The sequence below is a fragment of the Condylostylus longicornis genome, unplaced genomic scaffold (assembly GCF_029603195.1).
Source record: "Condylostylus longicornis isolate FDR11 unplaced genomic scaffold, ASM2960319v2 ptg000040l, whole genome shotgun sequence".
Classification (NCBI taxonomy): Eukaryota; Metazoa; Arthropoda; class Insecta; order Diptera; family Dolichopodidae; genus Condylostylus; species Condylostylus longicornis.
In genome coordinates this window covers 6,868,617-6,892,442 of record NW_026578009.1, presented here as the reverse complement: position 1 = coordinate 6,892,442, position 23,826 = coordinate 6,868,617, and the positions used below count along the sequence as shown (strand labels likewise).

Below are 23,826 nucleotides of genomic sequence, written 5' to 3'. Positions count from 1 at the left end.
GAAAAATTTCAAATCCATTATGTCGAGCCATGTTGTACTGCTAGTTTAAGATTTATATTTTGCTTTCAGTCCTTCGAATTGTGTCATTCATTACAAGATACCACAAAAAATGTTATAAACTATTTTCGCACATTTCCAAAAAAAAGTTTTAATAAAAATATTCTTATACTATAGCTTTAAGTTCTAATACTATAGCTGTGCCTCAGTCCGTCCGTCTAATTGGAAAACTTCTGGAATTTTTAAGAAAAAAAAATATGAAATTTCCTATGCAAATAGATCTTAGTGGAGGCATTATTATTTCTTTTGAATAAAATATTTTTTTTTCACTCTCCCCCTACATCCATAACAGCTCTTAAAAATCATCTATAAACAATAATATATAAAATTTGTAAACAGCTTTTAGGTTTGCAACTAATGAAATTTGCGGATAAAAAAATTTATTATTAAATATTAACATTGTCTAAAAATATCACAATATTATTGACAACTTCATTATTAAAGGTGCCGAATCAGAAATTGCTTTGAAATTTTTTTTCTCAACTACAACTACAAAACAATATTTGTTATTATTTTATTTATTTATTTATTTATTTCATTGTATTTTCATATCATTATTACTCGTATTATCGTAATTTAATAAGCTAACGAATAATGTTACAAACAGCCCTATTACAATGATCCAGAGATTTTTCATTGTGGGGTTTTTCATTTCACTTTGTTTTTAATTCAATTCGATTCTCTTATAAAAACAATAGAGAAAAACTTGCATTAAATACTAAAATAATTTATAATTAAATAAAGATATTATAATTATAAGTTTATGCTTAAATGTAATTGACATGAAAAATGAATAACTAAGCTAATATAAAAGTTCAAAACTTGAAAGGTTTAATAAAATCTGTATCGAATCAATTTGATTGTAAGTTGAATGTTTTTTTTTTTTTTACAAGTTGAATACGACAATTTGGTATAGAAACAAAAATTCTGTTTGTTTTTAGTTTTTTATTCAAGTTTTTTATGGCATCTAAATTAATTTCTTTTTCAAATTTTTAAAGCTTTAGTATATCGCGAGACTTGATAAACTTAACATAATCTATTGGCGCAATGTTAATAACTTAATAAGATTTTAATTTTATAATTTTTTTTACCGGATTTTGATTAGAAAATTGTGCCTATATGTGTAACAAAGGTTGCCTTTAAATAAAAAATTCATATTATTATTTTTGTAATACCACCACCATTCAGTAAATAAGACACTTACAAACGCATTAAATGTATACAATTTAAAAATTAATTAGAATTTTGCTCGGAAGAAAATTATTGAGAATTTATCAATATGAAAATGAAATTTAAAAAGTAAGTAAAGTTGTGCTAAACTTGATTTATTAATAATTAGAATTTAAAAATTATTTTTTATAAAAGTGTTTTTAGTAATTCAGATGAAATATTAAGTACAAATAATTAAGTGGACTATACACAAAGGGCGTATACAGTATCAGAGAAAATTTAAGAATTAAATTTATTGAAAATTAAAATTTCAAACATTGCAAATATAATTTAATTTTTCATATTGAAAAAATTTCTTAAATATTAATAGAAAATGTAAAAAGAGAAAATTATAAAGAGAAAGCTTACGATTTTTAAAAATTAGAAAGTAAAAAATTATAAAAGTGAGATGACAAAAGTGTTATGTTTAGAATTAGATATGGGAGATGAATCTACTATTCTACTAAATATAAATTTAACTTTTATTGATTTATAAATATGAAAATTTTGGTTAATCACGTTCATTATAAGAAGATTAAGGTCTAGATAATTAAAAAATGTAAAAGTAAATTTTATTTAAGTAAAAAACCAAGCAAGAGATTCATAATGTCATTTACAAATACTGTAATTTAATTTAAGAAAGTTTAACATTTCGTATCCTAAGCCGTTTTTTGTTAATTTATTCTTTGTATTAAATTTTTCGGAAATTACTAAAAATTACTGGTATATTTAATCTGTAATTTTAAAATATTCAAATTTAAATTCAAATACATATATAGGGATTTTGTGTTAGATATTTTACTGAGTACAAAGCCATTTTGACATTTAAAAATTTTTTAATATTACCAATTTCAAATTATAAATAGTACGCTACTATATTCAATATAAAACTTAAGCCCTTAGTTCTTATACTCGTAATTTTTGCTTACAGAAAGAGTTTATAATGTGTAAACGGCATTTGTAATAAAATTCTTGTTATAAAAATAAGAATTTATTTTATTACAAAAAAGCTTGTAATAAAATAAGTTTGAGATTATCAAATTGAATAATTAGCAAGCAAGATAAGTAAGATAAAGAAAGACACAGGGGTTTCAAATGTTTTTTTTTTTATAAATGATAAACATGTGTTAGTATAGAAAAGTGTTGGCAAACATGTGCTTATTATCAGGTTAAAAACAATAAAATAAAAATTGCTTTGAATCTGAAACATTTCAATTGATTGGCAAGAGAAGATTAAAAAAAAAATAATTTTAGGTATAAAAAATTTATTATTTGTACACAATGATAAATATTGTAATCGAACGAAATCTTTCATGTTATTAGAAACATAAAAGGGCTATTGTCACATTTCATAGGTAAACCTTTTACTTAACACATGACTAAAACTAAATTTTTTAAAAATTTTCTAACCTTCTAAAAATATTGTATTGTTTATATTAAATAGCATTGATTATAATGGAATGCAATAATTATACGTAATAGATAATTAATTAAGATTCAATTCCATGATTCTTAGCATGAAATAAAATTTATAATTTGGGCTTTAGCTAGGGTGCATTATATAAGGTGTTTTTTAAGCCCAAATTAATCTTGAAATTGTAAAGAATAAAACAAAAAAATCAATTTAAAAGAACCTGTTTCCCGAAATCTATTTATTGTCAAGCCTTAATATCAAACTATTTCAATTTTTCACAAAGCTGTTAAAGTAAAAATTTAGGTCACATTATTAAACACAATTTTGTGATAAAACCAAACTAATCGTGTTGTCAGTCGATAACTAATGTTTGTAGGAAGTTTGGACCTAGAATGTTATTTAAAAGTAACTCTATTCTTTCTGATTTGCTGCAATCTAAAATTTTATGGAAAATTTGCATTTAACTGACCTCAAATGTTTTTGTAAGGAAAGCGTATTATGGCAGCTGGTTCGAACAATTATTATTAACACTTTCGTAAATTTTATTTAAGCAAAAAAACACCCTTTATCAAGTACGGATACTAAGAACTAATTAAAATTAATTAAAACTTATTGTAAATACATACGTAAGTGACCATGCAATTAAAATAATTATTTGTAAACTAAGGGAAAAATTCACTTATTTATAAGAAAGCAACCCATAATTTTTATATACAATATTAAAACTGAACTCAAATTTCAACTAAGATTTTTATATAAAAATTTTAATTAGTGTTGAAAGTAAAATACTAGAAATAATATTTAAACATGAGCTCTATAATAGAGTAATCATACAAATATGTCGTTATCTATAAATAAAATAAATATTCATGGAATTGTTTGTTGCAACGTTTACTTTAAATCTTAAAATATGTTGTTCCAAGACTTTTATTTCAAAAATATCATTTTCATATTCATATAGATATTCGATTTTTAATCTATTATATAGACATTTCGACTATTACAGACGGTTGAACGAGATTTAGGACAAAACTGTAAAAAATAAGTTGTTTATCAAAGCGAAATGGAATGAAACAAATTTGTTTTTCTAAAGATTAGAAATTTTATTGTGGCGAAAATTTGCGATTTAAAATTTTTAAACGATTTATTGCACTGATAAAAATAATTATGATAATCTAATTACAAAATAAAATTAATTATATTGCTCTACTATTTATAGTTTTATGAATTCGAAGGTCTAAATTGGCTAACAACCAGTTTTTGCGATTTTGATTTTTTGATATAAATTTGTATAGGTATTCAGATAATACCCAGATTTTAGTATTCACATATAGGGAATAAAAGAGCTGAAATGAATGATCAACTTCGAATGTTTACATATCCATTTTGGATATCACATATAAAGAGTAATTTTGACAACCTACGATAAGTATTCCTCCCTTAAAATCGAATAGTCGGTAGCTTTATTACGTCTTTAAAAGGTATGTATAAATAAACTTGGAAATCTAACTAAAATAGTTTTTACAATACCTGAGATTCTAAAAAAAGAAACCTTGTAAATTTTTTTAATGCAAATTTGAACTTATGATTTTTAGTTTACCGAACTGAATGCAGGAACTACGAAAGATATTTTAAGTTCGAATTTTCACAATTGAACAAATTTAATTTTTCTTCAGTTCTTACAATTTGTTTTTTAATAAAAACTCTTCCCGTACTAAAATTATTCAATTTTCAAAAAATTAGAGAATCATATTTACCTACATGGCTTCAAAAACTAATAAAATTTATTTTTTTGTATTACAGAATTCAAGACACAGATGGAGGCTTTTTCGAAAAATTTGGTTCATTATTACGTCAAAAATCATTAATAGAAGAAACAAATTTATCAACTCCATTGGCAGTATTAACAGAAGAAACTTTCGATGAAAAAGAAATACAAAATGAAAGTGAAGTAGGAGAAGAAGAAGAAGAAGAAGAAGGAAATGAAGAAGAAACTAGACAAAAATTATTTGGTAAAACTATGCGTGCTTTAAGTGGGGAAAATGAAAATGATAGTGGAACAGAAACTTTACCAGACTCGGATAGTGATATTGAAGATCCGGAAGCAAAAAAACAACAACTCATAGAAAGTTGTGACATGAATGTAAGTTAAAAAAATTATTCAATTAATCTCATCCAACAATTAAAATCTCATATTATTGATATCTACCTATACATAGGTATGTATAACAAATCTAGCCATAGAACAAATGATTTTGATTGTTCATGTAAAATTTTCCGTAAACTAAATTTCAAACGCGTAGGTTTAAATATTTTTCGAATCAAAAGCTTTATGCTCTCATTCTACAAATTTTTATTCTATATATTGGTGCATAAATGTTATGAATATCAAGGACAGAATTTGACATAATTTTCAACATTTATTTTTCATATTTTGTTTTGTAAACTTTTATTTTCTTCTTTCTTACTCATTATTTAATTTTTTGTTTTTTTTTTCTGACTTAATTAACTCATTATGCAATTAAAATTAAACAAATAAGAAGTTTAAAAAACAAAAATAAAAAATAATTTGTAAGCATAAAATTTTCACTGACAGTTTGATGAACTTGCCCCAGACATCGTTTTTGGCATATCTATTTTTAGTATTCTGACTCTTTTAATTTGTCTCTAATGAGACAAATTTTTAAAAATACATGAGAATAATTTGTTTCGGAGAATCTATACTCTCTGATGTTTTTTCTGTATTTCAGTGTTTTAATAGTTCTTATTTTCATTTTCCGTTTTGGAATTTTAGTAAAAATTTTACTTATATTTATACGCAGTACTAAAATCGGATGTGGTGTACTTAGAAAGTGTTACTTACATTTCATGTAAATGAAAAATATGATTAAAATTCGACTGATGTGAATTCTTTAGAATTAAAATTTTAAAGGGCGGTTTTTTATTGAATACTCTTTCGTTAAATTCCACAAATTTCTTACCATAACTGATTTTATTGAGACATTAAATTAGGCTTATACCCCTAATTTTCACTGAACTCAATTATTAAGAATTATAACAATGAATACTTTTAGTAGTGATTAAGAAATTGTTTTCATCTGCCATAATCAAGTATTCTATACAGTCAAAACACATATGCATATTATGTACGTGTGGAAAAATTGTGGCTGCCGTCAAATTTATAACTTGAACTTCTCTTTAAATCTAACTGATCTTTATTCGCTCAATGTTCTTCAATATTTGATCATATTGTGTAATTCTTGCTTTCGAACTTCTTACATCTAATTCAAACTTGTGACGTTGAGCACATTTGCAGTTATGCAATTTAATATTATAGACAACTTATTCTAAAAAAAACTGTAATGATTTTATGATTGTGAATTTGTTTATTAGAAAGTAATTAATTACATTGTACTTTGCCTACGTCTTATGGTGATATTTTGTTATTTCATACAATGTTCGAACATGTTGTAAGCAATGTTCAAACAACATTGTGTTAATTGTAGTGAGAAGTAAGAAATTTTTATTTTACAAGTCTTACTATGCTTATTAATCGATTTTTTTTTTTGTAAATCTTTATTCAAATTACACACAACATAATTTTTAAAATATAAAATTCTTATTTTTTCACATATATACGTCAATCATATAATACATATAGAATCTATTAAAAAATTATTATTTTTTTACCAATTATACTTGATTACATAATAAGAGAAACGATAATAAAAATATGAAAATAATTATTTTAAAAAGAGCCTATTTAATTCTTTTAAATTTTTAATATTTGAGTACATATAAAATACAAACTGATTTCAATACTACTAATAAATATCACGATTCCATTAATTTGCTGTACTTGTTCTTAGTAATATATGTATATACATTTACAATTTTAAGATCTAACAAATAAACTTTTTTGTAAATATTTGGGTTTTCATTCTGTATTAAAATGTTTTAGAATCGAACAAAATTTTCAAATAATCAAAAAATTTCAATTTTTCAATATACAAGGTGTGCAAAACGTGGCGGACATTTCTTTTATTTTTTAAATAACAGTTAGTTCCACTTTTTCAACTGATACTGTCGACTTTGAAAATTTTCGGTCAAAACCTTCTTTATTGAATTTTGTAAAATATTCGTTTGTGAATACATCAATTTCAAATTTTGTTATTTGATACTTTAATTACCGAAAAAGTGAAAGTTTGTTGTCGATTCATCCTATATAAGTAACATAACATTACCTTCATCCAAGCGCAGTAATCATAAAGATTACAACAGTTGCGTTTTTTTTATTTTAAATCTTTACCCACATGCATTTAAACTCATTAAACTCAAAGCCCTGTTGAAAAGAAATGTTCAAAATATGAAAATTTAGCAAGAGGCTTAAGCTCATTAATTAATTGCGGAAATATAAAACCACTGCAATGGAATCAAACTATTATTATTTGCTTCTTCTTTTTTATTTGTTTATTGATCATTTTTTTGTTTAAATCCTCTTTCATTCACTTGCTTTTCCGTTCTCCAAGATCTGGTCACCTTGGCGAATTTGAATTTCTAAGTAATTTTAAAGTACTTATTTTTAAAAAAATTTTAAACAAATTTTTATTTTTTTGTAATATTTAAAAAAATCTTTTATTACATGGTCTAAACTATACAGTAAATATTTTAAATAAATAGCTATTGAAATTCCATGAAAAATAATATTTTTTTGAAAAAAAAAAAAATAACAAAAAATTTCTAAAAAAATCTCCTTTTTACTTTTAACGTCATTAGGCACTACAAAGCAATTCACACGTTTCATTTATAAATTTTAGAGTTTAGAAAAAAAAAATCTATCAAAAGTCAAAAGCAGAGTGATTTTTCTTTTCAATTCAATTGAAATTTTCAATTAAATCTGTACACTTCCTGGTCCAGAAGAAGAATATTTCCACAAAAGCGGCACAATTTTTTGCGGTTGGTGGTCAAACACTTTTTGAACATTTTATATAATACATACATACATATACATTTGTATATATATTTCTACCTATTGATTATACAAATTAAAATTACGAAACAAAATAATTTATTGCTTTAATTTAAAATTTATTGAATATTACAATATATTTTTTTTCTTTCAATTATAATAAATTAGAAATCTTAGATTTTTTTTTATGTATCATGTATAGAAGGGATTAAAATATATTTAAAGTAAAAAACCATTAGCCCACTTTTACAAAATGTTACATTGACGTGTACGTAATGTAATAATAATTCTGTAATGACTTAAAATACTTAGAATGTAATAAATTTTATTTTAATGTAAAAAGCGAAATTTCAAGTAAATTACAGAAAATAATATCGCAGTAATGATTGCCTATATACAATGTGAAACTATCTATAGAAACAGAAAATCTGCTAATGTTTTTTTAATGTTTTAATTCTATTTGCATTAAATCATACAAGTCTTCTTAAATACCTACGGGATGGAAACAAAATTTTTAAAAATTGAAAAATTTAAAAAACTATAATTCAAGGAATTGACTCTAGACTCGTATCCTCAAATAGGGCTGATAAAACGCACCCATATTCTACTCTGTTTCAAATATACCATCCAGTCTCTTAGGAACGCTTTATTATGTAGTTGAAATGGCCCTTCATTCAGGTAGTAGTGTTAAAACTCTTCTGTTCTTATTCTGAACTGCAAATTTTAACTCATATCAACTTCAATTCACAAAATTTCTTTAGTTCTATATATGGAGAAAACTCAATTCCATAGTGTGTTTTACTCGTATAGGTCAAATAATATTTCCTGTCATAATGACAGTCACTGTCTAATTGCTGTTATCAATTAAACATTTTCATTACTTATATAAAAATACTAAAAAAAATCAGAGATTTAGTGTCTTTGGTAAATTACACTGGGCCACACATTAATACTGTATTAATAGGTAACCATTAAAAATAAAGATACGTTGGATGGTCATTATAAATTTTCTTTAAAACCTGATTCACAGCTCGCAAACATTTCAAGAATTTAAAGATGTGCTAGTCCTATAACGTAAAATATCCACAAAATATAAATCTCTTATTTTCAACAATACCTCATACAATCGTTCTTGTGGACCTTCGATTGTAACATTTCAAAATCAGTTTGTTTTAGGACTCTGGCTCTTTTTCATAATTAGAAAATCATAATTGGAATCGGATACAAAAATCATGTTTAAAAATCATAGGAAAAAAATTTACTGAAATTTTGAAAATTTTTTTTCTATTACTCAAAAATTTTTGTATTTGCACAACTGCATATACGAAAGTGTGAAAACACTTCTTTTTCATTTGAAAAAATCAAAAGGAAAAACAGAAATTAAAAGAAAATGTCCTCGAATAACGAATTTTTTTCTCTCATTCTTCTTATAGAGATTTTTTATTTCAAAGCGAGATAAACCAAAAAAAAACAAAAATCAAAAAATATAAAATTTATAAAAATAAAATATAATTTTCTTTTGAATTAGTTTATTTGAGCGTATTTATTATTGTATACTGTAGTATCAAAATAAAAGCGGACGAGAAATGATTCGGCGCTACTATAAAATAAAGATCAAACGATGATTATTATCGGGTGAGAAAATTCCGTGAGAAAAATTTTTTCGAAAAATAAAATAAATTTTTTTTTTTCTTGACAATTTTTTTTTTTTTTTGTTAATTTCAAAAGTGATATGATTTTAAGAATTTCAAGTTTTTTACTTATTTTTGAAATATTAAAAATAAAATGCTAATTAATTAAAAAATTATTAAAATTTGCAATCAATGATTTAAATTTTCCAATTATGGATTAAATACAGTAAATATTTTCATCCTTGCATTTATTATTTCGAAAAAATTAAATCTTATTTGGTTAACCGTTCCATAGCCCGAATATTTATTCATAGTTTAATCTTCGTAGAACACATAATTATTGTCTCTTATGCGAAATTCCGGACGAAATAAATTGAACGGAAGTCGAATACATACCCGTATATTCAGGTATATACGCACAGTATATACATATATATAATATATTTGGTGACATATATGCATATATATATGTGTTAAATATATAAATAATATTAAATTTTGACAATTCAAATCTCTTGTTACGTCATTAATAAAATTAAATTTAAAACAAATTTTAATAAAAAATTTTACAAAAAGATTATAATTGCTTAAAATTAATAAAATAAAATATTTTTACATAAAATAATATAGAAAAATATTATTATGGTTCATTTAGAAAATTATTTATAAATTTTTTTCTATATTCTACTTACATATAAAGTGAATCAAAATATTATTAATAAAATTAAAAATAATAAAATATAAATTATAAAATAAAAAAAAAAAAAAACCTAAAAAATTAAAAAGTCGAGCAAGGTTTCTAAATATTTTCTTAATTTAAATAAAAATAAAATTTTGTGCAACAATTATAAATTAAAATAAACACCTTTAAAATAAAATAATATTTAAACATAAAAATAATATACATATAAAATTTTTATAAAATATATTTAATTAAAAAAAAAACATATACATTTGAATAAAAAATCTATATATACATAAATAAAGAAAAAAATATATTAAAGAAATCATTATGAGTTCATTATCATTGCCACGTCTTATAAATGGTGGCAGTGCATATAATAAAAATACTGCACCAGTCAATTATAAATATTTAAGTTTAAATAATCGAAATACTCGACAAAGTTCAAGATTAGAATCAGAAATTATTAAACGTCGACGAACATTTAATCGTAATGGTAGCATATCAAAAATTTGTTTTCGTGGTATACATAAAGATGTCTTAGATACTCAAACAAAATTAATATGTCATACTATGACGGTAAGTTTATATATACATAATATAAACAAATTAATTATAGAAATTAATAACTGTCACTGTAAAAAAAACTTTGTTAGGCCATCTATCAAAATGCCGATCTAAAGAAAAATCGATTTATTTAGCAACTTAAATAGTGAAAATAAATCAAATTGTCATTATGTATGTATGCATTTTGGTAAATGTCCTTAATTGAAGTGTTTATTGTTTCCTTCAATTATTATTCCTATTATTCTACACGAAAATTGTAATTGAAATGGAAAAACCATTATTAAAATAGCAAAAATCCAAAAAACGGAAGTAAATAATTTCTTAAATATCAAGAAAATTTATTTCAAAATTTATTTTTACCAGTTAAACTTGCTTCTACGAAGAGCAATATTACTCTATATAAGAATGAGAAAAGTAAATTTTACTTAATTTTCCAGAATTCTCCTTTTTTCTAATGGATACTTCATTTTTCCAATTAAGTTACTAAATTTTTCAATTGGATTTTAGTATTTTTTCTCAAATTACCGACTGAACATTTTCAAAAACAAAGTGATCAAATTTTGTATACATTTTATTAAAAAGCGAAATACGCAATACCAAATAATTCTTCTCACTCGAAAATTGCATTATACAAATATATGGTAGTTACTCACTTTCTTCTCACTTGCCTACTAAAATAGCGAGATAGGCGATCTTAGGCTCTTAATAATTAATTTTTTTTTGGGCCAAAATTGATATTTATGATTTCTGTTTGATTCTCCAGTAATTTTACCATTCCATTGCTTAGCTTGTTCTTACAATATTTTAAACGCATTTTTTTACAGTGATTGGTAAATAAGAAATTTTATTATTTTTGCTATGACGATAAAAATTATTTTATTATGATTATTGTATATGCAATGATTTAATAATGAAATAAATTGAGATTTATTTTACTCGTAATTTTAAATATAAAAACGTTTCATTTTTATTTTAATACGTAATAAAAAAAATTTTAATAAAATTTGTAGACAACTTTGCATTACAGTTAATTTGGTATTAGAAAAATCATAAAATATATTTTCTAGAAAACAAAATAAAAGTATAGATAATTTATTCTAACAATAATAATAACAATAATTTAATAATCTCTAATAATAACAGAAATCAATCACGTGCAATATATTTTCATCATTTGAGAGACTGTGAAAAATATTGGGCATTGTATAACATTTTATATTTAAGTTGACTAGTTATTCTCAGCTAAAATAGACTTTTTTTCTTAATTTATATTGTACTTAATGAAAATAATTTATTTCCAATCTAGAAGAACCATTGGAAACTAATTACATGTCTAAATCGGCGGTTGTAATATTGTGATAAATTTTATTGAATTTATACTGTTATGTATATTAATTTAATATATTATAAATAATATTTATACTGTCAATACTCTCACGGGCATTCCTTGTATAGGTATATAATATTATATGCTTCTATTATTAGATCTACACAGTAGATCAAATTTTGTTCCAATTTTGCTCAATTTTGCTCACAATATTTGACGTCAATATTGTTATTAAAATTTATTTGTGAAAATCTAATTTCATTTTTTAAAATTTTATTATATACGTACGAGTACAAAATTATATACGTATATGGAAACAAAAAATTGAATTTTTAAAATTAAAAGTAAATTTTAAACAATTGGCAACCCTGTTATTAGCTATATCTAATAAATGTTTAAGATCATTAAGGAAGGTCGAATCGAATATTTTAAATTTAAGTATGAGAACTAAGTAATCCAATCGAGAAATATTTCCGCTTTCTCCTCTTATTTGCTCTGTTTTTTTTTTTTTTATTTTTTTATTTTGTTTTTTTGTTTTAATCTGTTTAGTTTTGTGCTCAAAATATGCGTTTTTCTTCTAATTTTCTCTTGGATTCTCTCTCAGGTGGGCGGCAGGTTGACGTTTTTCATTCTCTTTAAAAAGGTTTTTTTTTTTTCTTCAAATTTTTTTAAAATTAAATTCAAATTTTTTTTTTTGGCAATAAAAGTTGACTGACACATGCAAAATTAAATATAATGGTAATGACACTATTATTCTATATTATTTAGTTTTTGTTGTTTTTTTTCTGAATTGAAGATGAAAAGAATATATATTTTTGCTTATAATTATCCGTCATATTCTGAGCATTAATTAGTTGAGCGTGATTAAAAGTCAATAATTTATCTTTGAAATTATTGTAACCTAAAATTTTTTGAGTTGTTTATGATAAAGTTTTGAGCAGCTATGCTATAATTATTACATTGAAAATTAATTAATCAAAGTAATAATTAAATTTATTCTTGAAATGTTGCTTGATAATAATTAAGTGTACATTTATTCTGATGGTGTGGTCATTAATTAATATGTAATTGTATATTGTAGGATGTAAAAACCTAATAGCATCTATAAATAATATTAATGTTATTTATAACTGTTCTTAAATTTGTAGTTAGAAGAGCATTTTGTGAGGTATTGAGCTTAAATTGTGGTTCTTTTTATGTAATATAAACTTATATGCAAGACAGCATCAATAGCGGATGTTGTTTTCCTTTTTTTAAGAGTAGTCTAAATTATAGTGACCGTGATATTCAAATTGCAGTATTATTACTGCACTTACGTGCATTATTATTCGTGATATTCAAATTTGCAGAATTATAAATACAGTAATCACTACAGATGTAAATAATAAATTATGTAGAATAACATACATGTAGAAAATATGTTTCCGCTCCTCTACATATGCAAATGGTAATTGAGTCCAGAATAAATTCAGAACTATGTTTTTCGAATTAAAATCTGTATTCCTTTTTCTTTCGTTGCTTTTAAAAATTTCGTTTGGGATATTAAATCTGAAGTATAAATTTACTGAAATGTATGATTGTCTAAAATGTGTTTCAAAACGTGAAATCTCTTTTTTTGGCACTTTTGAGATAGAAGAAAATTTTTACCAATTTCGCCTTATATAAAAAAGGTGTAGCCCTAGAAAGCTTAAAAATACCATTTTTCGACAATTTCTTGTGCCAAAACCAAAACCATTTTTCAATTCCGCAAAAGCAGAAAGGTATAGCGGGATGCTTCTTCTATCACGGCACAGTATAATTGAATATTAAAAAAACGAAATGGCTGTCAAAATTAACCGTTACCTAAAGCACGTTTTTGTTTCAAATTTTTCAGAACGTTTTTTTTTTTTCAAATTTTTGAGAGGAAAGAGTCTGAAAATTTAATAGCTTTTAGGCATTAACAAAAAATTTATATACCTAAAAGAAAAATTTTTTTCTATCTGTAACCTCTCATAAGTTATTGTCTCTCAAAATTTGTAAAATTCGAATTAGCTGCGCCTTATATTTCCGAAGCTGCACACTTTTTCAGATTTCTCTAAAAACAAAAAGGTAACGGTGAATATCATGCCACTCACCGACTTAATCGTCCAATTCAATCACAACCCTTCTGTCAACTCTTCTCTTCTCCTCAACCTAAAAGTATGCAATAACTTTATATATTTTTGTAATTGAATAAAAGTAATTTAAATAAGACAGTCTGCTACGGTCAATTACAATTAAATAAGACAACCTGCTACGGTTAAAGCAATATTTACGCTTTTTCAAAGGAAAAGTACTTTTTTTTTACAAAAAATTGGTTTAATGAAACTTTATTTGACCATAATCTAAGGAAATATTGTAGAATTAATAAAAACTAAAATCTAATAAAAAATTTTTTTTTTGTCATTTTTAAAAAGTCAAATACATATTTGACTATTTTTAGTTTACATGTTAAAATTGTCACTTCCTAATTCTTTGCACAATTTCTCACTTTGTGTAAAAAATTTTTTTATTTTTATTTTCCTTCCATATTTAAAATAAACAAACGAAAAACGAAAATAAAATCGAATTATTCACTTTGATTGCTATTAAATCCAATGTGAATTATCTGCATTATTCTGAACGGCGGCATGGTATGGCAAACAAAAGATTGCGGCAGCGATTATTTTTCAAATAATTGCGATAAAATTCCAGTTTAAAATTGCATTAAAAATTTCTATTTTTATTTAAATTTTATACGAAAATTCAATTTTATTAATGGGTAAACAAAATTAAATTTTCTCAATAATTTTTATTGAACATTATAAATATAAAATAGCCGCATTATAATTAATTTTAATAGAATTAAAATTTTAAAATTTTTTTGGTATACTTACACAAAAATTGACGTATCACTTGAAAGTATCAAAAATCGATATAAATTATAACATTGAAATTCATTACCAAAGATAGATCAATATTCCGAAAATCGAAATTAATTATAAATTAAAATTATTGTATTTTATATTTTTTAGATTGAAGAATTATATGAGGAAGTCCTTCACGAGATTTTACATAATATTGGCTGTGAAACATCAGATGATGTTTGCCAAACGGCTTTATTGGAATATGTTCAAGATGCTTTTAAAATTCCAAATGATGTTCATGAAAGAATACTCACATCAGCAGAAACAAAACAACCATCTGAAATTAGATTAAATGTTGAAATAATAAAAGCTGAAAATTTAATGCCAAAAGATTCAAATGGCTTATCTGATCCATTTGTGACAATGTATTTGGAATCATTTTCAACACATCGTTATAATACCTCAGTCAAGTCAGCCACATTAAATCCAGTATGGGAAGAACATTTTTCACTGTAAGATTTTTCATATTTTTTCGTTTAGTCAAAAAATTATCATTTTTTTTTTCAAATTTCAGACCAATTTCAGACAATCCAAATAGTGAAGTTCTAGTTTTAGAAGTTTGGTAAGCCTATTGTATAATACATTTCAAAATTGTTGCATTTTAATGTTGATTTTTGTTTTACAATATTTTAGGGATTTTGATGCTGCAGAAACAGTAGGAGAAAAAATGAATAAAGTTTTTGAAGTTAAAGGAATCAAAGGTTTTAGAAAATTGATGAAGGAAATAGCTGTGACAGCTTCGACGGGTAAACATGATAACGAACTAATTGGAAGAACATCAATACCACTTAAAGTATGCAATCCCTATACCAAAAATAACATAAACAAAATTAAATGAATGATAATTTTTTTTTAATTTTTTAGTCGATTCCAGCTTCAGGTATTAGAGTTTGGTATAGTTTAGATAAAAATGGAAAAAACTCAAAAAATAGTCGCGGTTCCGTTTTAATACATATGAGTTTTAGTGCAGAAAAGAATAATCGTGTTGCGGCACAAGAACATCGTCATCTTTTAAAAATTTTATTAATGCATGAATTAGAAACATCACAAGTAGCACAATATTGGTGGAGAGGAAAATTTTGTACACAAGGTGAAGCAATATTAACACAACATTCTGCACAAAGTGGACTTTCTGTAACGGATTGTGCTATGGCACAATGGTCTGTATTTGCACAAATCAATCAAAAGCATCATTTATCATTTTCGTTATTTAATTCATTATTGGATAAAATTATTCCAACATTACAAACATTACCAAATGATGATGATGAAGTGAAATTATTTTGGGAAGGTGCAAAACGTTTATTACCATCATGTTTTTCAATAATACGTAAAGTTAGACAAAAACTATTTGGTGATAAACATGGTCTTAAAATTTTAAATGAAGTTTTGGATATTATGTCAAAAATAGCAATGTTAGAACCGCCACCAGGTACTGATCTATTACCAAAAAATATTTATGGATGGATTGTACGTGATTCAGATGATTCCAGTCCTAATTTTGATATAAGGGGTGCATTACGTGATTCAGTAAAATCAGGTGCTTTAGAATGGTTTGAGCACATTAATGAAGTTAGTAACTTTACTAAGGGAAATGAAGAGGACCAATTGCAACACTTAATTAAACTTACTCAACTTGTTAGGACTGATTTACAACAAGCAATTGAATATTATGATAAAATATTTAAACAGTAAGTTTGCACACAGTCATGTACATATATTTTCTATTTACCCTAAAATTTACTTTGAAATTTTTTAAATATTTTTAGAAAAATGCATTTCAACTATGCGCAAACACTCTATTTATTTTATGAAAAGAAATTAGCTGAATACGCTCAGCCAATTGTTGAAGAAGTTTGTAGAAATATTAAGAGATTAAATGTATCAGAAGATAGATGGGAAAAGTTACCAGAGAATGAAGAAATCAATATGGGAACAACTTTGTTTGAATTGTACTTAGTACTCAAACGATTCACAACTTTAGGCTCAGCAATGTGCCCAGGACATGATAATTTATCTATTAATAAGTATCACGATTGGTTTACAACTGGAGTTTCACATTGGCTAGATATTTCAGTATATAAAGCTTTAACTAGAATTGAAAAAGCAATAGATCTGGATAAATTAGTGCCTGTTGATGAAACTGTAAAATATAGTTCATCAGCTGTTGATACATTAGCAATTTTTTATCAAATAAAAATTTTTTGGCAACAACTTGGTTGGCCAGATGCTGAAGGAGCTTATATATTTGTTTCAAAAATTGTCGATGTAAGTTTTATTTATTTATTTTAAAAAAATTAACTGGAACTATGTCGTGAGTGAACCATAAAGTTTTATGTATGCACGTATATCATTTTAAAAACATTTCACTTTTAGGACATCTGCAGATGCTGTGTGTTCTATGCTGACAGAATGTCCAAGAGAGTTGAAGAAATTGACTTCCACATCAATAATAGAGATAAATTTGAAGTAACTAGAGAATGGTGTTTAGCTATAAATAATATTGATTATATTAGACAAAGTTTGAATCCTTTTATTAAAGTAAGTCAGCTTTTCTCCCAGTGCAACATTAACATAGATAAATCTAACATTTTATATGCGTTTTTTTAGGAATTAGGTGCCGATGAAATTATTGTGAAAATCGGTGAATATCGGAGTGATTTAGAAGCACAACGTTGTTCTGCCACTATAAAAAATGTTATTGAAAATGCTATTGATACTGAAAGAAATAAAATTATTGAATTAATTGAAGAAGTTGCACGTAAAATGTCACCTGCTATGAGAAGATTTTTAACAGAAGGAGCTGAAATTTTACATCAAGATTCAAATTCAATGGATCGTATTATGATGTATTTAGAAAATGCATTATCAACATTAAATGCTGAATTAAATGAAGTTAATTTTGAAAGAATTTTGGAAGCAATATGGTGTGAAATTTCTGTTATTTTATTTGAATTAGTTCAAGCAAATTTAGAAAAACGTCGTCCACCATCATTCTTTTCAAATTTACGTGATACATTGCATGTAATGGTAAATAGTTTTAAGATATCAAATAGTTGTACAACATCAGATAAAGAAACATTGGAAAATATTGAAAGATTATTAGAATTACATGCTTTTGAAACAGCAGAATTAATTCATCAGTATTACCTACTAAGACTGGAAGACCAAAGAAAAATGCAAGAATATCCATATGGACAATTAACAGTACGAGGACGTTTTGTATCAAATGTTTTACATTTGGAAATAATGAATGCAAGAAATTTAGTACCGATGGATTCAGATGGATCATGTGATTCATTTGTTAAAGTGCATTTTATGCCATCTGATAAATTTTTAGGAGTATCTACACCAAAAACATCAACACAAAATAAAACATTATATCCTTTATATGATGAAAAGTTTACAATGTTAGTTAATTTTACAATTACTTTTAATATTTTATAAAATTTTTAAATTATAAAGATTAATTTTTTAAGTTTTGTTTTTAAATCATGAATCAAATGCTCATTGAATTTTTATTTATTCGTAAATATATATTCCCAATTAGCATGTTGGAAGCAGTGTTAGATTATCAGTTTTTTACTGGCCAGAGAGCAAGCTAATCTGAATCAGTATTACATTGAAAACTGTAACTAATAGTGCTTCAACTGTAATAAATAAAAATTCAAAAAAAGCAATCCGTGAAAAAATCAGCCCTTATTGGTGCTTGACCTTATTGGACTCAGTGAATGGTAATCAAACTTATCGCCTTATTATTTGCAATTTCGATTTAATACATGCGACAATTTTTTTTTTCACAACCGCAACCCGCATATCACGTCCACTTCGGTTTAGCGCTTAAAAAGAAAACATTTAAAGATTTTTTTAATATTAAAATGCAAAATTTTTATTGATGTCATTACTTATTTATTAAATTTTTATTTTTAGAGTTCTTTCTGATGAACAACGCAAAATGAGCAATGCTATAATGGTATTTAGTATTAAGGATAAAGATTTATTTGGAATGTCTAATCAGTATATTGCGGAAGCTTATTTAACATTTGCAGATTTTGAAACTACTCCCGATGAACAAATTCACTTAGGTCTTAGCAGACCTGAATATAAAGGTAAACATAAAAAGAACAAATCTACATAACATAATATGTGACTACACTTATATTATGCTCTTATGTATATGCATATATGCCTATATATATCCATAATATTAGTGTAGACTAAATAAAACCATCTAAATGAATAATGAATTGACTACATTTGTTCAATTTTTTTCTTTCTTTCAATTTTAGATACAGACTGCTTACGTGCCTTAGAACATCGTCAAGGAGATAAACAAGCAAGAGATTTCTTAAAGAAGCTTAAACAAAAAGCTTATTAGAAATGTTAATATTTTTTTTATATTTTGTTAATATTTATACAATAATGAATACACACAGATATATTTTTTTTATGAAGCAATAATGTAAATGTAATGTTAATTTAGAGAAACAAAATGTAAAATTCACAATTAATCTCAAGAATCCATCCGCGAGTCGAAAATGCTTTTTCTGCTTATAATTGTATTAATTAACATTTTAAAATTTAGAGAGATTTAAAAAAAAAAGCAATAATTTTTTTTCTAAATTTTAATTTTATATAGAATGAAAAACAAAAACACACATTTGTATGTACATATCTTAAAAAATGATATGTAAATTTTATTTTATAACGTTTTTGTACACACATTTTGTAAAATGTACCTAAAAACAAAATTGCATAATTATATTGTAAAATGAAAAAAAAAAAGAAAAAAACAAATTGCGGAATCATAATTTTCATTCATGTTAAATAAAATTTGATGAAAAGCCTTAAAGTGACTGAAAAATATAACGAAATTATATTGAAATAAAAGTTAATTTTGTAGTAAAAGTTGTGTGCTTTTATTAAAATATTTATTTAAATTAGGTTGATTTACTAAAATAGATTTAAAAATTTATCAAAAAATGGATTATAAACAAATTAAAGAATATTTTGTAAAAAATCTTGGGTTTTTTTGAAGAAGCGGAAATAATTTAAATGGTAAAAGCTTTAGGTGCTTCACGTACCAATTGAATGTAAAGATGTTTTATTTTTCCAGTTATAACCTTAAGATTTGCTTTTTCAGTTGAACGGATTTTGTCTAAACTGCTTCTTATTGTCTAAGAAATCCTATTTGTCCTTTTAACTCCCAAAAATTATTATTTTTTGTCGTTTCGGAGCAATGAGTTTGAATCGAAATTATTTTGAATGTTTCGTGATTTTAACAAATAAGCTGAAAATATCCTTTTCTTAAAAAAGCAGTAAATTTAAAATAGTCATTCGAAAATATTTTATAATAAAAATCTACCACATAGACTCACATTCTGTATGTTTTTTTTTCTTTACGTTTTTTAATAAAAGTTTTAGAAAAATAAATTAAATTATTTGCCTTGACGTATGTACATTTAAATGTTAGGCAAAGCGCAAAATTTTGTATCAGGCTAGTCGATGTTGCATTAAATTGAAAACATTCATGTCCTTTTGAACCAATAAAATTTTAGTTTGTATAAAATTATGTACCAGTATATCTATTCAATATTTATAGATTCGTATCACAGATATTTTCTTTAACTGAAATTTATCTTAAGTGTTTGACTACAAACCATATATGAATCTTGAATCAAAATTTCTGGTAATTAATATACTCACAATTTAATTCCAAAAGGGCCAATGTACATTTTTCATTCCTAATTTGGATGAACAAATTTAAAATATCGTAAGTAACCCTTTGCCATTAAATTATTTGTAATGATACTACGTAAAATTGTTTATGTATATACTAAATATATGTATGTGTATACTAAATGTATATATTTATTTATAGTATGTATATATGTATATACTCTGTATAACTGTATGTATATGCTTGTATGTAAATACTCTGCATGTAAATTTATTACAAATATTATTGGCATTCCAACATAAAACAATTTTAATAATTTTTAAAAATAATATTCTCAATTTATTATGTTTTTACAATTTCACCCACCTTAAAATAAAAATTGTCTTTATATTTTATTTACATTCATTCTGTGAAAATTTAAATTCTAAAGCATCCATAAGATGGGTGCGTGTTAAAATTAAGCCTACATTTTAATATAGGTAAAGTCAAGAGAAAGTAAAAATTGTTTTTCTTTACCGCATATTTAATATTCGTAGGGCATGTGCATACACGAATATAAGAACAAATACATATTTTGTACGTGCCTTTAAAAGTTGTCTGCCCGAATTATTTTATTGTTGCTGGTAGATATATTTTCAATGACGCAATAAAAACTGCTTTAAAAAAAACAAATCTACTATGTTTTAATTTTGCATTTTTTTTTATTTATGAAAAGATATATAGGGGCTTATAAGATTTTATTCGATTTTTTTTTATCAATATTAAAAAATGTTCAATATATGTGTGATTTTCGAAGTCATTGACTTAATGCTATATATTAGTTTCATATACTATCTCAAGCGCACTTGAGTTTCAGAAGTTTGAGAAAAAAAACTAGCATTATATCAGTAATAAAACCGAATTCACGTTGAAATTGTCAGACACATATTTGATACGATCATTTCTACATGGTTCTTTTTATTACTGCATTACATTTAACGCAATAAATTAGTAATAAATATTTTGTAAGTTTATTTCCTCTTAAATAATTAGAAAACTGTGAAGGGTTACACGTCTTAATAATTTAAATTTCCAACAGATAAGCAGAATTTTATATTAAATTTTCGTTTGATTTTGTTTGAAGTTAAAGAAATTACTAAAGGCGTTAATCTCTTTAATTTGCACAGAAATTTTCTGTGCTGGCAACGATCTAGCAATATAAAAATTTATCAATATTTTCTAAGTACAGTTCTTACAATTATATTACATTTTTAATTCTAGTTCACAATTTTTCTGAATAAAATTCTAGTCCCACTTCAATTCTAGCTGAATCCGAGAAACGGATGTTACGCATTCTTCACATTCTTAATATTTAACTATAGGAAAGTATTTTTTTGTAAAATTATATAACAAATTAACTAAAATTATTTAAATAAGCGAGCATATAATCAAAATATTAAAAATTTTGATATTATCTATTTAAAATTACCAATTTATTTTTTCTTTTTTTTTTATGTTTTCCTTATTTCCTTACATTATGTAAACAACTTGCTCTTCAAGATGATATCAACTGGCATTTTTTAGTAATTTCCTACACACCTATATTGTATGCTAAAAATGCAAGTTAAAATACCCATATAAAAATATCTTAAATATTTTAATTAATTTTATAGGACAAGTTTAAAGCATCACGTCCATCATTATTTTAAATCGAGAAACACTTTCCATTTTCTTACTACTTATACTAACTATTTTATACCGGTTAAAACTTTCCATTTAATAAATTTCAATGTATAACAGAAATTTTTTTTTGTTTTTACAATAGAACAATATTATTGTTGGCAAACATATCAACGAAAAACTTATACGGAATCTAAAATAAAATACGCAAATGTATAACAACATCCTCATGTGTTTAAATTTGGAAGAAGTGTCACGTTTTTATAAGCAAATAAAATCGGCATATGTTACATACATAAGCAGTATGTATAGTTTATAATTTAATTTTAAAAAGCCTAGAAATCCCATACAACAATTTTTAGATGCATTTTGGTTTTAATAAAAAAATATTTTTGGGAATATAATAAAATTTAGTGTTTGAAGATTTTTCACTCTGGTTAATAGCCCGATATTTATTAATTTATAATATAAAAGTAAGAGCTAATTTTTTTTAACAATTCAATTAACAATAAATTTAAAATGCCACTCGCCACTATGGCTACATGGATTGGAGCTCGATTCGAACGCATAAGAAAATTGTATTAGATTTAGATAATTAACAACGAACAGCATCTTCTATCAAATTTTCATAACTCTATGACACCTTCCTCACAATGCAAGACGCCATTTCCATAACAAGACTTATTTTTAATTAAATTTTCCAAAAATGTCAGCATTTTGCAATAAATATATTTAATCTAAGCTATTTTTCTCTAAAAAATAAAATATGTATTTATAAAAGTGTTTGGTATGAAGAGCAATTAGGATTGCATATATTTAGGGGAACAAATATATTTACTGAAATGATGTGAAAATTGTACAGAAATCGAAATACTAATTTTTTTTTTCTTTCTGAACTAGAAAATATTACTAGCTAACTTTTATAAAAATAAGTCAAATGTTATTTTTAGAATATTGATTAATTCCGTCCCATAAGACAAGTATAATAAAATATTCAATTGGCAACTAATCCCAATTCCAGTTAAATACAATATTTTAATTTCTATGCAATTAATTTTAATTTAATTATAAATTTCCCTTCGAAAACACTCTTACATTAAATGTCATTCTTAATTATTGACAATTCGAATTTCAATTGACAAAATAATATGTATGCAAGTAAATTGTTACAGTCAATTATATATTGACTTATTTGACATTTTGATAGTATGAACTTAAAACTGTTATAAGGGAATTTATTTAAGTTTACCGCCATCAAATTAATAATGACCTAACAAATGTACTTTATGTATATAAACTGAAGTAATTACGAAAAAACAAAAAAAGCAAAAAAAAAGTGCATATAACAATACAAAATGAGTGTTCAAATAACTTGTAATCATCTTTATAAATTCATGTATCACAGATGAAATTTGCATAAATCAAAAAATTATCCAAAAAAAAAACCTAAAATTATAAAAACAAAAAAATTTATTATTCCATTCATTAAATGAATTTTACTAAAACTATGAAGTTATATAAAAAAAAAATTTTCAAAAACTGTCATACACCGATAATAATTGTATCAAAAAAAGAAAAAGCATAAAAACAAAAATTTTATGTCATCTTAAATGTTTCTATTTTGCAAAAAAATTGAAAAAAAACCAACGGAAGCAAAATCAGGTATAATAAATTTTTTTATTAATAAAAATAAAAATTTAATTACCG

General features: G+C 24.3%; 1 protein-coding gene across 5 annotated transcripts in view; it reads left to right on the top strand.

Moving 5' to 3' along the window:
* LOC129609568 (protein unc-13 homolog 4B) overlaps positions 1-19,551 on the top strand; it is a 57,095-nt gene extending 37,544 nt beyond the window's left edge. For 2 of the 5 annotated variants that reach the window (XM_055521556.1, XM_055521557.1), the window contains exons 2-11: positions 4,484-4,823; positions 14,889-15,232; positions 15,295-15,342; positions 15,414-15,573; positions 15,645-16,471; positions 16,550-17,048; positions 17,157-17,321; positions 17,391-18,190; positions 18,711-18,889; positions 19,070-19,544. In XM_055521556.1, the coding sequence (XP_055377531.1) occupies positions 4,484-4,823; positions 14,889-15,232; positions 15,295-15,342; positions 15,414-15,573; positions 15,645-16,471; positions 16,550-17,048; positions 17,157-17,321; positions 17,391-18,190; positions 18,711-18,889; positions 19,070-19,158 (3,451 nt within the window). In that variant the 3' untranslated portion in view covers positions 19,159-19,544. Of the gene's footprint in view, positions 1-1,211; positions 1,357-4,483; positions 4,824-9,984; positions 10,542-14,888; positions 15,233-15,294; positions 15,343-15,413; positions 15,574-15,644; positions 16,472-16,549; positions 17,049-17,156; positions 17,322-17,390; positions 18,191-18,710; positions 18,890-19,069 lie in introns of those variants that run through there. The other 3 variants (XM_055521558.1, XM_055521555.1, XM_055521560.1) reach the window with 3 other exon arrangements.
* The last annotated feature ends 4,275 nt before the right edge of the window (positions 19,552-23,826 follow it).